The 20,510-nt window shown below is 36.1% G+C and overlaps 1 protein-coding gene across 3 annotated transcripts in view; it reads left to right on the top strand.

Annotated features, from left to right (window-relative positions):
* PIG-B (phosphatidylinositol glycan anchor biosynthesis class B) overlaps window positions 1–20,510 on the top strand; it is a 118,531-nt gene that overhangs the window by 17,974 nt on the left and 80,047 nt on the right. For 2 of the 3 annotated variants that reach the window (XM_090411104.1, XM_090411085.1), the window contains exon 3: window positions 4,513–4,630. In XM_090411104.1, coding sequence (XP_090267230.1) covers window positions 4,513–4,630 — 118 coding nt within the window. Of the gene's footprint in view, window positions 1–4,512; window positions 4,631–8,613; window positions 8,697–20,510 lie in introns of those variants that run through there. The other variant, XM_090411094.1, reaches the window with a different exon arrangement.

Here is a 20,510-nt window from a genome sequence, read left to right as displayed (position 1 = left end):
CCCAAAATCCCTTGAGATGACAGCACACGTTCTCTCTTTTGGTCGGCATTCAAACATTTGGGGCAACCAAATGTTTGAATGCCTGAGAGCTTCTGCATGTAAAGATGTTGGTGGATAATGAGACCAGCTTGTTTCCTGGGTATCCCAGAGGCTTTGAATGTTTTTTTTTCAGCTGGTATTTGTCTATTAACAAGGATCATGGCATGCACTGCATTGATGTTTTCAGGTGTGATCGCTGTGAAAGGTCTTCCTGACCTGGGGGTGTCTGTTGTCTCAGGATGCCAATTTTAAACTTGATTACCCATCTGGTGACTGTTGGATATGCTGAGGCACAGTCCCCTAAAGTCTCACACAAAGTTGGGGGAATTTCAGTTACAGACTTTTCTTTCAGCATGAAAAACTTGATGACATCCTGCACATCTGTCTTTGAATTTCTTCAAAATGTCTGACATATCTTTTTATGTATCCTAAAAGAAAATGAACAAATTATTACAATTTGATGAAACCTGGAGATTAAAGGGTTTTAAGATATGATCTTTCTTGTAGTTGTATCAGTAGCTTTAATATAATTTTTGTTCTAGGTATTTCTCAGAACTTTTCAACTGCTCCCTTGTACTGGGAAAAGCTTTTCAAAACACTGCTGTTATATGGGGGAAATGGAACATTTTACAGGTCAATGCATAGTCTATTTAATTTGTAAGTCAGCAGTTTGAAGGAAATGCAGGAAGATGGTTTGCTGTAAAATCAGTGGTAAGACAAGGATGCATATTATCACCACTTTTATTCATCTATATGGATCACATTATGAATGAAAGTGGCATTAGGCCTGATATTAGAATTAGAGATATCAGCCTTAGCTGTTTGCTTTATGCAGATGATGATGTACTCCTAAACATATCCAGTGCAAGTTTCTAGGATTTTCAGCAATAAAAAGACTCAGAAGTTATGAAAATCAGCAATAAAAAGACCTCAACTGTGAAAATAGGCAGAAACATAGAAAACTTCATCTACATCTGAATGGTAAGCCTATAGAACAAGTAAAATATTTCAGCTATTGAGGTGCAATTTTTTGTGAAGATGTGTGTGTTAAATCTGGAAATAGACAACAGAATAATCAAAACTGGTATGGTGGGATGTCGGTTGAATAAATTTATATGGAATAAGAGAGAAATTAGCCAAAACATTAAAATAGCAGTATACAAGAGTGTTTTTAAGTTATGATTCTGAGAGTTGGTGAATAATGAGAAATAAGCACTTGATTAAAGATTAGGGAGACCACACATATATGAGAGTTCTTAGAAAAATTAGGGGCCTGAACAGACGGCATCAATGGCAGAATTATATTAAAAATGAAGATATTAAGTATTTGACATTGTTTGCATTCAAGAATATGTGAGCAGGACTAATCTAAGGTGATATGGTCACTTAAATAGAATGGGAGAGGAAAGATTAGCAAAACAGGTGTTCAATACCAAGATGGCAGGAAAAAGACCCAGATTCAGTTTGATTTCAGTTTCAGTGATACATTGATTATTTCATTGGGCTAGCTGTTAATCTCTATCACATGGAGTGTTAAAAAAATTATGTAATCTTGATTCAAAAATTTCGTGCTGATGACACCTGCAATAATGGCGAAACAGCTATTTTATCATGCCACATGGATGGATTCTTATCTTATGAACATACTACATTGTTTAGATGAAAGAAAACAATGAATTGTACAGTGTCATGCTGTTCAAATATGCCAGGAACTGATATACAAAAGTTGTTAGTTATTGGAAACAGGACCAGGCCTCAGTGCTTTAAAGAGATTAGAATGGATTTACCATTTCAGTACCATGCAAACAAAAATGCCAAGATTCTATATACATTTTTTAAGAATTGGCTTATGAAATGGGACATGGAATTACAATGGAAATTAATAAAAAATTTACTGCTTTATGAGAATTGCTAAGGAGGGCAATGCAAAAGTCTTTTTCAAGCAGTACAGTTTATAGCTGATAGTTTGTGAAGAATAAGCAACAAGATCATTCAACACTGTTTTGCTCACTATGGTTTTTAAGCATTCAATCACAATCATGGATATGCCAGATATGGCCCAATGGTGAAAATGGCATTTTAATTCGATGTGAAAAACATCAGACACAATGAAGTGTTTGTCTCCATTGATGGTTAACTTCAGTTGGTGAAAGTGAAGATTTTGAGGATGGAATTGAAGCAAAACATCAGAGGAATATAGAAGTAAAAAGAAAGTGATGAGGATGACACTCCTAAGCTTGAATGAGTGACTACCCAGGAAGCTAGAAAATTTATTACTGGATCAGAACTATATTTTATGCTTAAGGAAGGCAATACGCACTAATTTTGTTTAATTGCAGTCAAAAAAAAAAAAAAAATGGTTGGGCAAGGTAGAGAGGGGTTTACAAATTTCAATTTGCTTGCAACCTGTTTCCTCTATGTAGGGGGAAACAGGTCACACCATCCCAATAATGAAAAGACGATCACAAACACCACATTAAATTCCTCCACTATTGTAAAAGCAGGCCTGTCAGACTCTGCACTTCAAACATGTCACAGAATCAACTGGATGGGCACAAGTCCCTACACTGCATCAAAACTGGTTTGAAAGAAAGTTCATGGAAGCTTGTGAGATGCTAAAACATCATTTGAATCTCAATAAGAATGATGGATTAGTAATTCCAAGAATCTGGAGGCCTCATCTGCAACTTATATAGCATCCAGAACATGATAGCAGAATCCCAACACAAGAAAACTTTAATATAGGACTATAGAGATGTGTTTAATGAAGTTTCACTATAAAACTTTTATTATTTTTTAATTAATTTTTAGTTAATAAAACTAATTAATTAATTAGTTTTATTTTGTTAAATAATTTATATTTGTGTATATTTTATTTATTATTATTGTTTTTTCTCCCACCAGAGGTCAGGCTATGATTAACAGAAAATGATTAACAAAACATTTAGATTTATCTTATTTTTGTGTAGTGTTATGCTTGTGTCCTTTGCATATGTATGTTTTTCCTGATGATGACCTCAATACAGAGGTGGAAGTATCGAGTGTTATTTTCATAATCATAAGTAAAATAATTACTCCAACATGTGTTTTTGTCTCCATAAATTCTTCAAAATGGAAGAAAGAAGATACACAGTTGTTTGCTGGTGGTGGTGCAAAGATTTGCAGTTTAATCAGGAATGTGACTGAATGATGCTTGCAGAATGATTGAATAGGTTGGAATTGTGGGCATGTGAAAATTGTTATTTCAATGTTAGTAAATGTTAAGTTATGCATGATGGTGTGGTGAAATACCCAGTGGTTTATTATATTCTTGAGATTATGGGTCAGGAAATGGATCAGCCTGGGGCTCTTAGAAGTTTGATGGCCATATAGCAAAAATTGCAAATACATGTTAGTGTCTATTTCAGTATTTAAATTATTCTCTGAATTGTATTTTCAATCAAGGTTGTCATTTTGCCTGTTTAAAAAGCCTTGATATGACCTAATCTGGACTATTGTATGCAGATTTAGTCTTTTAGTTTTTGACGTGATGGAGGAGAATGAAATGTAGATTATGAGGATAGCTTGAGAATGTGTGGACTGCAACTAGTGAACAGGAGAAAGAGGGTGATATGATGGACCCAACAAATTTCTGAAAAGATTATATAGAATACTAGTAGAAGGAATGTTTCATTTCAAAATGAAAAATTGTGGAGGGAGGAAGAGGATGAGAGGGCAAACATGAAAGGTGAGATTGAATGCAGTCAAGGAAAGGGTGAGAGCTCGATTTTTCTCTTGTAGAGCACTGTATGACCATAGAAGTCTTAACTCTGGAGGTGGTGAATGTAGGTTGTGTGAATAAATTCAAGGAGAGATATAGCAGCTGGGTGATGTGTAGCCTTCATCGATGTGGCACTGATCTTTCCTGGTAGTAATAATAATAAATAGTAATAGTAGTAATAATAATAGTAAAAATCAAGCATTATCTTGTATTTTAAAAAGTAACTGTTAGAGGTTTTAGGTTGGCATTAATGATTTGTCTCATAATGTTTGGTTTCTTCTGAATATAACAACATTACAATAAGATTTTCTTTTTTACATCATTTCCACACACAGGCAGGGAGCCACCAAGCTTATACAAGGCTAGTATGCCATCTGTGGACTAAATGATGATCTCCTGAGGACTTTTTTTCTTTTTATTAAGGCTTTATAGAGATTATCTTTTAAGTAATGCAATTATGAAGGTGCAAACTTGAGGCAAGTTACTTGTTATTGTAATATTGTTATGCTTAGAAGAAACTTTGGCTAAAGCACAGATGATAGTTTTTTTGCTTGAGTGGAAAATATAGATTTTTTTTTTTCTTATCCTTTTCATGAATAATTCATTTTATATGCTCAATTTAAAAATTTTTTTAGGATAAATAATTTGTCAATTCTGTTTTTAATATGCCTTTCTCTCTCTTCTTCCCCTCCCCACTTTTTTTTTTTAACTAGTTATGGTCACTTAACATGGGAATGGAAAGAAGGTATTCGGAGTTGCACATATCCAGGAGTGTTTGTTCTGGTGTATAAATTTTTACATTTCTTAGGAATGGATACAGTATTTATGTTAGTAAGTTGCTCATACTAAGTTCAATATCATTACAAACATTTCTAGGCCATAATAATATTTTTGTACATCTAATCTTAGTACAGTATAACTTTGATATAAGTTTTTATAATAATTTTAATATGCATTTTGTAACTGGAAAAGAGGAAAGTGTACTGGAAGTTCCTATTAAGTATGTTAGATTTACTTATTATTATTCAGGCCTCCATGGAGTCAAAAGACTCATCGGTGGAGGTCCCTCCTAGGAAACACAAAGTCTATCATACCACTCCTTAACTCCTTAAACTCACTGACCGTTCTCGTTCTCACCACTCTATCAGGCAATGCATTCCACAGTTCAACCACCCTCCATGCAAAGAAACCACTCCTCACCCTCTTGCTGACAGCTTCCTTTCGTAACTTCCAGGGATGACCTCTTGTCATCACTCCTTCCCATTCAACCAAGCAAAAGAACTCCCCAGTGTCGATGCTGACCTGTAACCACCTCTCAGTGGTTTAAAAGTCTTAATAATATCACCTCTCCTTCTTCTATCTGCCAAACTCTGCTGTCCACATACCCTCAGCCGATCCTCATAACTAGCATTGTATAATCCTGAAACCATCTTTGTTATCTGCCTCTGTACCCTTTTCACAGTTCATTTATCCCCTTCAAATCCTGGGGACCAAATTTGAGAACAATAGTCCAAGTGTGGTGTGATCAGGGTCAGAACATTGGAGGAGTTGTACTGGAGGAAGTAGGAGAGACAAGAAATCTGCACTATTACTAATAACCCTTTCCAGCTTCACATCATCTGCAAACAACTGAATATCCACCCCCTGCAATCCACTGACAATGTCATTGATATAAAGGTTAAACAATATAGGTCCCAGTACTGACCCCACTTGTCTTCTGCCTCCTTGAAACTGCCCCACCATACACAACTCTCTGATACCTATCGGACAGCCAATCCTGAATCCAGTTGACTAAACTGACATCCAATCCCATGTGCTGCAACTTAAATATCAGCTTATCATGTGGCACCCTGTCAAAATGCCTTTACTAAAGCCAAGAAAATGGCAGTATATGCCTTTCCCTCATCTACTGCTCTTGTAACTTTATTATGAAAGGCTAGCATATTACTAAAACAAGAGCATCCCTTAACAAATCCATGTTGACTCTCACGGATAACATTACCCTCATCTGCCCAATGCTGTATACAGTCCCTCACTAATTTCTCCAAGATCTTAATAATTACTGATGACACACAAACTGGCCTATAATTAGACACTTCCAGTCTGCTATCGCCCTTATGCAATGCCACTATCTTACCTTCCTTCCATTCCCTGGGCACCTTTCCTGTAGCCAGACTTATATTGAAAAGCCAGTTCAAAGGAGCTATCAGTTCTTTAGCACAAAATCCATGGTGAAATACCATCATAAGTCCCACAGTTTTACTGACATCCAGAGTACTCAGAATACCCATAATCAGAATACTAGAATACTCAATATACCAGAGTACTCAGAATACAAAGAAAAATATAAGAAAGCTAAACTTATCTAAACATAAGTCATTGGAAAACTATAGTGTATAGAAAATAAATATCAGGAAGGTGGCATAATGTTTTGAAGCTATTGGAAAAGTTTAGAAATGGAAGAAAGAGTACATTACATAGAATCAGTGAATTATATAGATTCACTAATTCAGCCAATAACTTAGTCTAACCACAACAGCTGGATTATAAATTTAACTAATAGACCAATAACAAATGATGGTTGGCCAATTGGTTAGCATATCCAGTTGAAGGGCTGCAGGTTCGAATCCTACTGTGGGCATGGATGTTTGTGATTTTCTGGAAATGCTAGTGTGATGGTGGTGGGCGGTAGATGTCGTGTTGGTGTAGTTGGTGGAGACAGAGAGTTGTAGAGTAAGTGCCCTCCCTTGATGAGTCTTTGGACTCCCTGGAGGTGTCATGTAATAATAATGAAAATGTTTTATCTAAAGATCCTGATTTTTCCTTGTCTCCTCAACATATCTCTTACTTACAAATCATGGTAAATGTAGAAAAAGGTGTCTGAGAATTATGTATAGATGCAGCTAATAAATTATGTTTTGAGATTGCCCAAATGTTACACAAAGCAAATCCACCTCTTTTAAATGTACCTTCTCATAAGTACAAACTCTTCACTCCCTATGCCAGAAACCAGTGTTGTCATCATGAAGACTGATAAAGGTAATGTCACTGTTGTCATGAATACCACTGAATATAATTGCAAAATTAATATCTTATTAAGAGATAGGTCAACCTATAGTGTTATCTGCAGTTATCCAACAAAAAGTCAAATCAATAAATTATTAGACATTTGCGCATCCTGTTTCACCTATATAGGACGAATTACAGGTACAGTGTATACAGTATGAAACACTATAAATGGCACAATACCTATCAGAAAAAAAAAAGAACATAAATGGCACATTAAATTCAATAACAATGGTAAATCTGGCCTTTCTGAACATGCCCTGAATACTTTACATAGTATTGATTGGAATGTCATCTCTTGTTTACATCACACCAAAACATATGAACATAAATTTATATGTTCATACGTTTTGAACATATAAATTTATGTTCAAAACGTATAGGTTACACAAATGAGTCTAATATGCTGCATATGCTAACCACTCTGCCAGCCTGGTTGGCAGAGTGGTTAGCATATCCGCTCTCTAGCCAAAAGGCTGCAGGTTCGAATCCCGCCATGGGCATTGGTGTTTGTGATTATCTAATGAAATTAAATAATGAAAATACTAGTGGTGGTCGGCGGTAGATTTTTTTACCATTGTGCTATCATCACTGCTTGTTTCGTTTAGCAGTTTTTCAAAGTAATTACTCCATTCTTCAAGGATATTTTTTTCTTCCGTTTTCATGTCACCTTTATCATCTCCAACTCCTTTTACAGCACTCTTTCCTCCATTCCTTAGCTTCTTCAACAACCTCCAGAATATTTTGCCACCTTCTTGATATTTATTTTCTATATTCTTGCCAAAGTCCTCTCATGACTTTTGTTTAGCTAGTTTTACACAGTGTTTAGCTTTCTTACATTTGCTCTGTATTCTCTAAGAGCACAAGTCTACAGTTCACATCTGAGAGCTGCTCAACTCGTATTCGTTCGAGAACTTTCTTACATCATGTTCTATTCAATATGAAATTCAATTTTATCCTGCTCAAGACTAAATGGTGATCACTTCCAATTTCAAATCCTCTGTACACTCTGTGTCCTGCACCAGGGAGAATACATCAGTAAAACATGCCCACAGATTCGAGATCCTTCAACACTTCTGTGCATGTCACAAAAAGGAGAATCCATTCCAATAATAGGGTATTCAATCTGTCATCTTTGATGAGTTTTTTATTATTACACATTGGAAGATTATCTTCTCTTTTATGATCATTGTAGTTTTTAAAGTGGTAACTATTTTGCTTGTATAACAGTTGGAAAATTTTATCTATAAAGCATGTGATTTCGCGTGTTGGCAACCAATTCGTATGTCCTTCATTTCTTTCTCCCCTTCAGCATGAATTGACTATTCTTGGCATCAAGCCAAGCAAAGCTCTACAAAGTGTGGATGTACTATATCAACAATAACATAGTCAATGAGACTTTTCTTATTCCTTGCCTCTTCACTCCATGTGAATTTGTGCACATTTTTATGTTGGAACATTGTGTTAGTAATAACCAGTTCATGTCCTGAGCAGAAATCAACAGGCATTTGCCATTATTATTAGCTTTGCTCTTTTACCCAAATTTTTCCAATATATTTTTGTATGCCTGGCAATCGGAACGCTTAAGTTGTTTAATTCTAGATATGCGGGATATCCTTGAGAGGATTACTGACAACTCTACTAATCATATTCTTGAAACAAAGAAAGTAAAACTTATATCCAAATTTCATACACTTAAAGACGAAAATATTCAGTTAGCCAATTTATGTATTTTAATTTTTCTGCAGTGGATGAAAACAGCCAACCACAAGCCAGTGATAACAATAACAGCCAACTACTAAGAAGAGAGGATAATGACAGCCAACCAGAAGTAAGTGATAATAGGAGTTCCCAAATGCCTTCAGTGAACTCTCATGTGATCAACCCTTTTAATCACGCCCTGAACAATGGTGAACTCTTACTACTTAGCAATGGTTTCAGCTTTGCTACATGTCACCCAGGACTGTTAACAAATGAGACTTTATATACCGTATTGAAAGAAGCTTAAGATTTCTCCCAACCACTATAGCAGACAAAATATGATTGGAATCCTCAAAAATTTTAAATTTGAATAATACGAAAACAATAATTAGCAACCTAACCAAATCTGAATAGATAGCTTTGAAATCATTAAAATCAAATTAGGACATCATAATCACTAGAGCTGATAAAGGCAGTGCTGCTGTTATTTTTAGAAAAAATGACAAAAACATTTTCTAAAAATATATTTTTAGAAAAAAACATATTTGGAAAAAATTAATCAATTGGTCCCAGACAACAGCACCTGTCAACTTGTTAACTATAACCCAACTAATCAGATAAAAAAGAAAACAGGAAAATTAATTAAATCAGTCACTTCTTGGCTTGAGGATACAGTTAAAAAACTTACTTCCGCTCTACACTTGTTTCTCGAGAATTTATGGTTTACCCAACATTCACAGGCAGAATGTACTGCTCCCCCTGATAGTTTAAGGTATAGCCAGCCCCAATTATCATTTAGCCCAAAAAACTAGCTTTATTACTTAAGGAGTTGGTAGGTCATTCCCCTTCCTATGTTAAAAACACACAATACTTTGTAAACAAAATTAAAGACCACACTGGAAAAAAAGTGATTTATTAGACTCTTTTGACTCTCTGGGACATCGTCAAATGTCCCAATCAATGATACAATTCTTCTTTTACATGATAAATTCCCTCTGGATATCATGGCACTCTTTGCACATGTTCTGGCTATTTTGTGTGGCAAAACACTTTCTAGAAGTGTTTTGCCACAGCCATAGGCTCCCCGTTGCCATCCCAATTACTAACTTTTATATGGAAGGTTTTGAGCAATGTGCTCTAGATTCCTGTACTTTAAAATCCAAAGTCTGACTTAGATACATTGATGAACGTTTTGCTATCTGGTTTCATAGCCGCCAGACATTAGACACTTTCCTCAGCCACATAAACAAACATCACAAATGCATACAATTTGCAATTGAGATTGAAAGTCAGAACATACATCCTTTTCTAGATACATTTGTCTTATGTCTTCTTTCTGGCAGTCTTTCCTTCACTGTCTACCAGAAGCCTACACATACTAGCCAATATATACACAAACTCCTAACACCTCTACCCAACATAAAAACTAGGTGTCATTAACACACTAAAAAACAGCTTTGAAGATTTGCTCCAGTGAGAAAGCACTTAAAGAAGAATTAAAATTTATCAGCAATACATTCCAGAAAAATGGCTACAGCTAAAATACTATTAACAAAATTCTTCACGAAGTCTCACTTAAAAACAAAAATAAACTAGATTACAATAAAACTGTAACCATTCCATACATTAAAGGGATATCAGATAAAATAAACAGAATACTACAGAAATACAACACCTTATTGCCACCTTTAACCCTCCTGCAAAATGAAAGAACTTACTCTACTCATCTAAGGATCCACTTCCTCCACTGGCCCACCCTGGATTATACTGTATACATTGTACCTGTCATTTGCACTATATAGGTGAAACAGGATGCACGATTCCTATCAGAAAAAAAAAGGAACATAAACAGCACATTAAATTCAGTAACTATAGTAAATCTGGGCTTTCTGATCATGCCCTGAATACTCTACATAGAATTGATTGGAAAGGCACCTATTGTTTACATCACACCAAAATGTGGTATGCACGTAAATTTAAGGATTTAAGGTGGCCCGTGAAATTCTTATTGACCACTCCAATCTTCGCAATAATAATGGTCTAAAAATCCCAAGAATATGGAAGGCACATATTCTACCCACATAACTTTTCCATCTGAGAGTTAATTATAAATAGGACTGTACGTAATCCAAGATCTTAGCTCTAATATAACAACTCTCATGTTGAATTAAGACACCACTTTTGCTGTAATAAAACTATCTATATGAAATTGTTCTCCGATGATGTGATAAATAGAATATAGCTTTGATGTAGTTATTTTATTTAATTTTAATTTTTTTTTTTTTTTTTTTTTTTTCACTAGAGATCAGGCCACTAGAATAACCATTGATCAAATCATTGTCTCTTTGGCATACTGTTTGAAATGTAATATAGCTTGTCTCTGTATGTTTTTGTATACTCCAAATGATGACCTTAATATGAAGGTCAAAACGTTGGGAAATTAAAGTAATTATTTCTAACATGGTTGTAGTCTCCATAAATTGTCTAAAATGAATCTTTGACACTATATTCTCTCTGTCTCCTGTGTGGTTAGGTTTTGTTGATGATATATTTGCAATCCATTCCCACACTGAGTCAGAATTATTTTAGTTCCTAAAGAAAATAAACTCCTTATACTCCCTTATCGAGTTTATTATTGAACGTTAATCCAATAACAAACTACCCTTTTTGAACACCATAATATTAGTAATCCTATAGGTCACATTTAATTTTCAGTTTATCAGAAGCCAACCTTTACTGGCAGATACATTTGCTAATCCTCCCATCATCATTCATCACAAAAAATTGATATTATCAAGAGTCTTGTACACAGAGCTCATATAATCTGCTCTTCTGATCCCCTTTTGTTAGATGAACTGAATAAAATTTAAAGCAATTTCATATGTAATGAATACAACAAAAACCACCATTCCAAAAAACGATCGATGATTATCATCCTTCTACCAGACTAAATCCGATGTGAAAAGAATTTCAATACCCTAATTTGAAGGAACCTTGGAACAAACATCAAGTATTCTTTGTAAATTCAATTTATATGCTTCTTTCAAACTAGGTTGGAAACTGTCTTCCTTCCTACCATCAACAAAGAATACATTATCACCTCTTTCCTTACCAGGTGTCTATCAAGTACTTTGCTTGTGTCATCTTTCCTAATTGGACAGACTGACTATTCTGGTTTGATTAGAAATGAAGAATATCAAGACTATTACATATTTGGAATATGTAATATGGTCTTTGGAATCTGACAAGTCTGGGCTTGCTTCTCACGCTATTGACACTAGGCTTAGAATTCTTTGGAACTAGACAAAACTTCTTCACTCCAGCAAGTTCAAATTCGATTGCCTCTTCCTTGAAACATCGAAATATTAAGAAATCATCTAAACCTGAGCCAATCAGATTGTATGCCAGTATCCAAGTTTTGTGAAGTGATCACTTCTTCTTCTGCAGCTTTTCCCACTTAAGTAGAGTCACTGTTTCTAATGAGTCTTCTTCCCATCTTGGGCTGTATTAACTTCCAAGTTATTCATCCTCAGGTCCTCCTCCCCCATCTCTTCTTTGCCATCCCCCTTCCTCCTCCCCAGCACATCTATCTGCATGACCTTTCTTCCCACATACTCGTCCTCCCTCCTCATCACATGACCAAACCATCTCAATCTTGCCTCTTGCATCACAAATGATCACTTCATTTGTGATCACTATTAATTGTTTATAAGTTTAATTTTTTTATTAATTAATAATTATTTTACTTTATATATATACACACACACACACACACACACACACTAGGGGGCTCTGCCCCCCCCCCCCAGCACCTATGCTGCCCAACTCCCTGAGTTCCAGAATGATAAACCAGAGACAAAAAAAAGTGACATAAAGACGTTTAAAATTTCGGCTTATCTTTTTATATATAGAGAGCAGATATATATATATATACGAGGACACTCTGAAAAGCTCGGTGAATGGTCCTATATCGCAATGGCAACATGGGCCAGGTGCGCATGCACATGACGATCCAGAGACATGTTGAGAAGCGCCACCTAGCATGGAGTACATGTGACCATCAGAGTAAATCCGCTGTGGGCAGTCAAACATAGTCAGTGTGAGAGGTAGGGTCATAGTGCAATGGAGCAACGAGTGAACTACAAATTGGCGAAAATGGTGACGGAGACGCATGAAATGTGGATGCAAGTGTACGGGACAGAAGCGGTGAGCAGAAAATGTGTTTACGACTGATTCAAACGCTTTTGTGATGGGAAGGAAATGACTGAGGATAAACCATGTTCGGGTCGGCTGTCGACAAGCAGAACCCCAGACATGATTGAGCGAGTGTGACAAATGCTGGCACGAGATCGGTGACTAACTCTGCAATTGCTGGTGGAGGAATTGGGCATTAGCAAAGACACTGTGCGCACTATTGTCCGCGAAGATTTGGGTAAGCGGAAGATCTGTTCTCGGTTTGTGCTGCACAAGCTGACAGACGAACAGAAAGCAAAACGGATGGAAACCTCTGGAGATTTCCTGGTCACACATTACTATGTGTGACCAGAAAATCATGGACGATCGAGAACAGTTCATCCATGTACGGCAAGAATTGGAGCACACGGATCACACAGTGTGCAGGCGCATTATCGTGCAGCAACATCCCCATGGTTCGGGTCAAACCATGAACGCCGCATTCTATGAGGAAGTTTTGAAATGGTTGCTACGATGCATCCGCCATGTTCAGCCAGAGTTGTGCAGGACTGGACAGTGGATGTTGCTGCACGATAACGCGCCTGCAGACTGTGTGATCCATGTGCTCCAATTCTTGCCTTACATGGATGACCTGTTCTCGATCATCCACCATACCTCCGTGATCTGGCGCCTGCAGACTTCTTTCTGTTTCCCCACCTGAAGAGCGTCATGAAAGGCACATGTTTTGCAGACATGGCGGCAATCCAAGAACATGTGATAGCGGTTCTGCAATAGATTCCTAAAGAGGCCTTTGCTGACAGTTTCCAGGAGCTTTATGAACATTGCCAAAAGTGTGTTGTGAAGGATGGTGATTGTTTTGAAGGCCATTAAAGGTAATTTGTTCGTATCTTCTGTTTTGTTTGTTTTCTGATACCATTCACTGAACTTTTTAGGTGCACTTCGTATATGTGTGTGTGTGTGTGTGTGTGTGTGTGTGCGCGTGTGTGTGCTGGATGAAATATATTGGAGTTTTTGAATAAATTCTATATAATTTTTGTTACATGTGTAAGCCATGAAACTTACTTTAATACAGGAAGAATGGTCCAAAATTCCAATTGATCACTATCATACAATTGTGGAAAGTATACCCTATCGTGTGGAAAGTATACCCTATAGGAATGCTGCAGCGATCACAGAGAAAGGTGGTCCTACATCTTATTGTGTGCCATGGCAGTTTATTCCTCACACTATGGTGTCTGTTGACTTCTTTCCGATCAGTGTATAGAATCCCTGCAGGCTGATTCGAACAGAGTCCTATTGGCTAATGATAATGAACTTAATGCGTAGTGCTATGCATTTTGGACCGAGGACATTGCAGACAGAGTATTATATTAATGGGAATATGCTGCAAGTGGTCAATGAATTTGGAGATGTAGGGATGACAGTAGACAGTTCAAGTTTGGAGGCTACATTATTAAGTTGGTTGAGTGGTCGACCACATTGGATAACTGTAGTTTTGAAGATCACACTACTATTTAGTAAATGGTGAATTATTTTCTCAATTTATAAGGCCTTAATGAAACCAAATCTGGACTTGGTTTACATATTGGCCTACAACTGGAATTCAGTTGTAGGCCAATATGTAGTTAATTCTCTCTTCTCTCTATAGTGAACATTTAAGGACTACAGCAATTGTTTGTTTTAGTGGCTAGATTTCCTTGACTATGGGGCTTTGGTTGGGATTTTTCACTAGTTTGTTATAGTGAATGAGTTTGCTATATGATAGTGATTTTTTCCCCTTCCTTTTTTCAATATCAGTACAACTACAATACTTTCTGAAATAAGGGTCACTGATTAACGAGAACACCCCTCTTCTGGAGTACATAGAGTATTTTAAGATAGATTTTTGGTGCGCCATTCCTTATAGAGAGCAATATTCTAAGGAGAAGCAGAGTGTAATTCATTCCAAGAAGCAGTATCTGATATCATGGAGAGACAGGTGTATTGAAAGCAAGTGGAGATAGTGGTTTTTCTTATGTGTGAAATAAGATAGGATTGCCTTTTGGCATTGAAATTGACATAATTGTTGCCTCACTTGGCTGAAATATGGCAAAGAGATTAGTGCACACTCGAAATATTGAAGATTTTGTAACTTGGAATATTTGAGCACTACAAGGTTTGTCAGATGAAAAAGAGAAATGGAGTGCCAGCAGCATATGGATAGAATTTGAAGTATTGTGGGCAAAAGTACAGAGAAAATATACAGAACTAGCATATTCCAGCATTATTGAGGCATGAGTAAAATCTAAAGAAAGGAATATCCCAGCAAATCTAAAAAAAATGAAGGCATCCGTTATGACATCGTGAGAGACCAGAGAGAAAATTGACGGTCTAATAACAAAGGATGAATGCTGGACCATGTGGTAGTAATTTGATAAGTAGTCCTTCATGCCAAACCTGATCAAAGGCTTTGGAAATTATTACATTTACCATGCAGGTTTCACTAAACATTTTGTATTGCTTGGATCCATAGACTGGTGATTTTGCTAACAGGATCTGCTGTGGAATGAGTGGTGGAATCCAAATTGATGGTTATTGAGTAACTGGTATCCTTCCACTTGGTAAAGGAGTTGATTGTGTATGACTTTTTTTGCATTATTTTTGATAGAACTGAAGTGAGTGCAGGGATGATTTTTATCTCATTTCTTTTAGATGCACTGGATTTAGACTTGTTTTCTTGCTTTAGACGAGTGGCAAGTATGAAATATTGTAAAAGGTCATTACAGAATAGGAGTTCGAGGAACAAGTTTTAATTTCAATTGGGGGATACATCAGAACCAGACTTGTTGGTATCTTAGCTATTCAGGATAAGACTAGATTAGGTGCATGCATGCAATGAGGAATTCTTGGTCATTTGGGAGGGGGAGGAGGAACAGAGTATTTATCCTTAATCATCAATGAGGGGAATAGGAGGAGTAATGCCTAGAGGTCAGCCTTGCCTTTGGGTGATGTTACAGTGGCACCACCTGGATGGCAGAGAGATGGAAATGTGGATGGGCAGAAATTATGTCTATTGTTAGCAATGTACCAGAAGGTTTGATTGCCATTTGAGTAGGAGATGCATTGTTTTTTTTTCCCTTGATTTTGCAAAGTTTGGTTTGGATTGGCTGAGTGTCTCTTTACTGCTATTATGCTGTTTTGTAAGCTGAGTGGGTTGCTGAAGTTTTGATACAAGTCACTTGTGATATGCTGAATAATTTACTTGGGATGCCATGGCCCACTTTTTGAAAAACTAAGATTTGGACAGTGGTCAGGCCTTTTGGGTGGAATGAGGAATGAAGACACTTATTCCAGTAAGAATTATTTCAGTTATTTGGTTGTCATATTCATTATTGTAGTACTAATGGGCATGAGAATAAGTATGGCTGGTGAAAGGTATTCTCTAGGAATGGCAACTTGGATGAGGTTGTGATCTGAGTTGCCAACAGCAGAGCTGACATCTACAATATAATTTTCAGGAGATAAAAGTTGTTAAAATTGTGGATTATCAGGTATTCTGATGGATCCATCCAATTTTTGTCTGTTCAAGATGGGTTTGAATACCTTGATTAGGGGTTTTAGGGAATTTAATGCAGTTTGCTTGCCATTCCTTTGCTGCATCCCTCTAAGGGTAAGTATTTATGTTTGTAAATGTGTGTGTTTCCAGGACCAGTTTGCTTCTGGGTGCGATGAAAAACCCTGAGTTCCTGGGAGGAAAAGTCCTGTCACCTCTGTATCAGACCTTCTAACTTATCTTCATTTGAAAAGCCCTGATAAAGGTTCGTTGCATCCTAGACAGGGTTTGAAACCAGGGCTTTTATCTATGCTGACACATGAGCTACAGAGGCCCCCAGAATGGGGGCCTATGTAGCTCATGTGGATAGATGGACAATTTGTGTATTAGATGGTTTGACAGTAGACATTTTTGCAATTCTGATTTCATCAGTGAAAATGGAAACCATTCTGAGTTGTGAACATTGAAGTCCCAAGGAAGACAGTCTCACTGTTTGAGTATTTGAAATGTAGATGATCAGGCTTCATGAACAAATATGGAAAAAGAGTGGTTATTAGAATTTGGAGAGTGATAGAGACGGCAAATGAATGGAACTGAATTGGGCAAGGAAAGTTTGAGCTATAGTATATTATAAAAAAAAAAGGGATTCATGATTTGGTATTCTCTTGCATGGAATGTCAGACTTCACAGATGCTCACTTTCCATCCTTGTGGTAAAGGGAATTATGCAGTATAGTTTGGAATGTTCAGTTGGTCAGTAGTTGTAGTAGTCCGTAGTTGCAGTTCTGTCAAATATAGAAAAGTAGGTTTAGATATTTGTAAATGGTGGTACACATTGTTTAAATTTGTGCTAAGGCTACAAATGTTGAAGTGGATATGGATTTTTTTGGTGGGAAATGTATTTTTGTTATTATTTTTAAAGTTTTTTTTTTTTTAGATTTTTTTTAATTTTCATTATTTTCATTTTTTGATGTTCATATCTTTTTTGATTGCTCAGTTGATTATGTTGAAATCCTGACAAGTACTGCCATGTTAAATGCATAGATATGCATTTAACAAGGCAGTGCTTGTCAGGACTGCCAGATTCTTGTTTGTAAAAATTATGCATACTATCACAGATAGGTTGAAGTTGACTTTGTGGAATTTGCTGTGAGAATTGAATGTAATATCTGGCCTGTGTGATATGTTATGTGTGATGATGGAATGCTCACCATACTTATGTCGATGTTTAATGGAGAAAATACGTTTAAAAGTAATAATTAACTAACTAAATTTGTTTAGCTAATTAGATTATAAGCCATTATTTCACTTTAGTTACCAAGACATTTTAATTTTCTTTGCAAATAAAAAATTAATATGATAATCCTTTTCTACTTCAAGAATAAACTTCATGTGATGATGAACAGTTTGTCTTTGTAATGAAATCTTGAAGTTCAGAAAGGGAACCCTATTATACTTCAGAAATACAATCCACATATCTGTCCCATAAGGGAGACATAGGATGTTATTGAGTGGTCACTGTTCAAATTGTTCCATAAAGTAGTTTACAAGGGTAGGAGAGAACTACCCATGGTAATATCATCTGTTTTCTGGTAAAACTTGTTCTGACAGGTGAAGTATCCTGAATGGATGACAAAGTCAAAGAGATGGATATCTATTTTTTATTTATTATTATTCAGGTCTCCATGGAGTCAAAAGACTCATCGCGGGAGGTCCTTCCTAGGAAATACAAAGTCTATCATACCACTCCTTAAACTCATTGACCATTCTCGCTCTAACCACTCTATCAGGCAATGCATTCCATGGTTCAACCACTCTCCACGCAAAGAAACTACTTCTTGCCCTCTTGCTCGCAGTTTCCTTTCGTAACTTCAGGGATGGCCCCTTGTCATCACTCCTTCATGCTGGTCAACCAAGCGAAATGAATTCCCCATTCTCGCTCTAACCACTCTATCAGGCAATGCATTCCATGGTTCAACCACTCTCCATACAAAGAAACTACTTCTTGCCCTCTTGCTCACAGTTTCCTTTCGTAACTTCAGGGATGGCCCCTTGTCATCACTCCTTCATGCTGGTCAACCAAGCGAAAGAATTCCCCAGTGCCAACCCTGTAACCACCTCTCAACAGCTTAAAAGTCTCAATTATATCACCTCTCCTTCTTCTATTCACCAAACTCTGCAGTCCACATTCCCTCAGCCGATCCTCATAACTAACATTGTACAGTCCTGAAACCATCTTTCTTTGTTATGAGGAAGTCTTGTTGGAATAATTCCAGTGATTCATCTAGAGTAACATTCATGAAGAGAGATATATAACATCCGGGTTTGTTAAGAGAACATTCGGGTGAAGATAAAGGTACTATTTTCCTTTGTGATGCAATCTGTTCTTAATGAAGGATGTGGATTTATCCTTGAAGGCTGAGAGTAAATTAGAAATGTTCTTTGAAATTTTATAACAAAGTTAACCAATGCAGTTGATGACAGGTCTTAACAAAACAGCCTACAAAAAGCCTTTTGTAGGCTTTTTGGAGTCCATAGAATCTTAGGAGGGACCATGATAAATTTTAGCTTCGTTTTTTGTTCATTCATACAGGATATGATGCTATCAGTGAGTTCATTGAACCTGTTTATTTGACCTCAGCTAAGATTTTCAGAAAAGGATAAGTGATGCAGTCATGTGACATTAAGATAAGTTATTCTTTCCTATCTTGAAATATGGTTGCTTTTACTTTATCAGCCTTTGTAATAATAAATGTATTCTTTTTCAAGGAAGTAATGCTTTAAGTTCTGGATCAAATATATTTGAAGGTGGAGGCTAAACACTGAAAGAATCTATGCTACTTCAAAAGAAAGTTGGTTTGTGTCTTGTGAAATATTATGTAGTTGTTTATCTGTATTGCCAGAAAAACCATACTAGGAGTAATAGCAAAACAGGATCTTTGGGTAAGGCTTTTACTTCCTCTGTGTAGGGGGCGGGGATATCATCCTGAAATATTAAGTTTTATTGAGCTCTCTTAACAATAGAAAGGATGAATAACAATGGCTAACAAGAAGATTAAATTCTTATTAAAGTTTATCATGTGTATTGGTAAAAATGTTTTTAGAAGAATATATAGAAATGCATTTATAACATCAATCAACTCTAGAGCCAATATTGAGACTATTTCTTCATGCGTAGGCTGCATATCTGTTATAAAGCTAAGTATTTTTTAGCCTTATTTATTTCACAAATTAGTAAGTATTGCTAGCTTGTATATAAATACAATGAGATTTGAGTGACTGAAAAGCACCACTTCTTTAAACTTAGAACAGGTGGTTTTCATCTAAGCCTTTCTATACTATCTCTTGAGGAAACTAAGTTAGTATATGCATTTTGCATGTTCATCTAAAACTTTGCCATAATGGTTACATTGCATAGAAATAGAATTCTTGTAAAGCACAGAGATATGACAAAGAATAAGGACATAAGCAGGCATTAAATTAAGCACAAATCAGATCCTTCCATAAAGTATGGAAATTTGATTCTTGAATCTTTGTTTTGTCATTTGTGCTTATTTAATTTGAATTTCATAGTTATGATTCCCTTGATACTTGGGTAAAAATATTATGGAAATCAAATATTTATGTAGGTGCCTCCAAGGCCACAAAATCACTTTTCACTGTTGATGAGAATCAGCAATTCAAGCAGCTCTCAGGGTATTGAAGCTTTAATCAAAAACACTAATTAAAAGGGGAGCATATGGGCTACTGGCAGAGTTTGCATCATTTAAGCAGTTCCATACCAAAACCAAAGGATAAAAGAAGAATAATGGGTTTTTAATATCTTCTCATTCAGTAGTCTTTATGTTGCCAACAAATATAACTCTTTTTCCTGATTGATTACCTTTCAAGTGTACCTCCAGGAATCAGTTGTACATACAGGAAATTTTTTTCATCCAAGTTCCTTAATTTGCAAAAAACACATAGAAATCACTTGTAATTATTCAAATTTTGAAATTGAGAGGTAAGGTGATGTTTGAACTTGAATTTGAGATAAAATTTCAGAAAAGATGTGGTGTAGGAGAAATGTTTTATGTAGGCTAAAATTTGAAATATATCAAATGTTTTTCTATTAAAACATTCATAGTTTTATTAGAGAATTGGGTAATAAACATTACTGCCGTTTAATGTTTATTCAGATAATTATAACTGAACAAACATTAAATGGTAGTAATATTTA

The sequence above is a fragment of the Typopeltis vanoorti genome, chromosome 2 (genome assembly GCF_054136105.1).
Source record: "Typopeltis vanoorti isolate ZY-2024b chromosome 2, IOZ_Tvanoo_1.0, whole genome shotgun sequence".
Taxonomy (NCBI): Eukaryota; Metazoa; Arthropoda; class Arachnida; order Uropygi; family Thelyphonidae; genus Typopeltis; species Typopeltis vanoorti.
The sequence above is the reverse complement of the archived record's forward strand: the minus strand, read 5'-3'. Positions and strand labels throughout refer to the sequence as shown.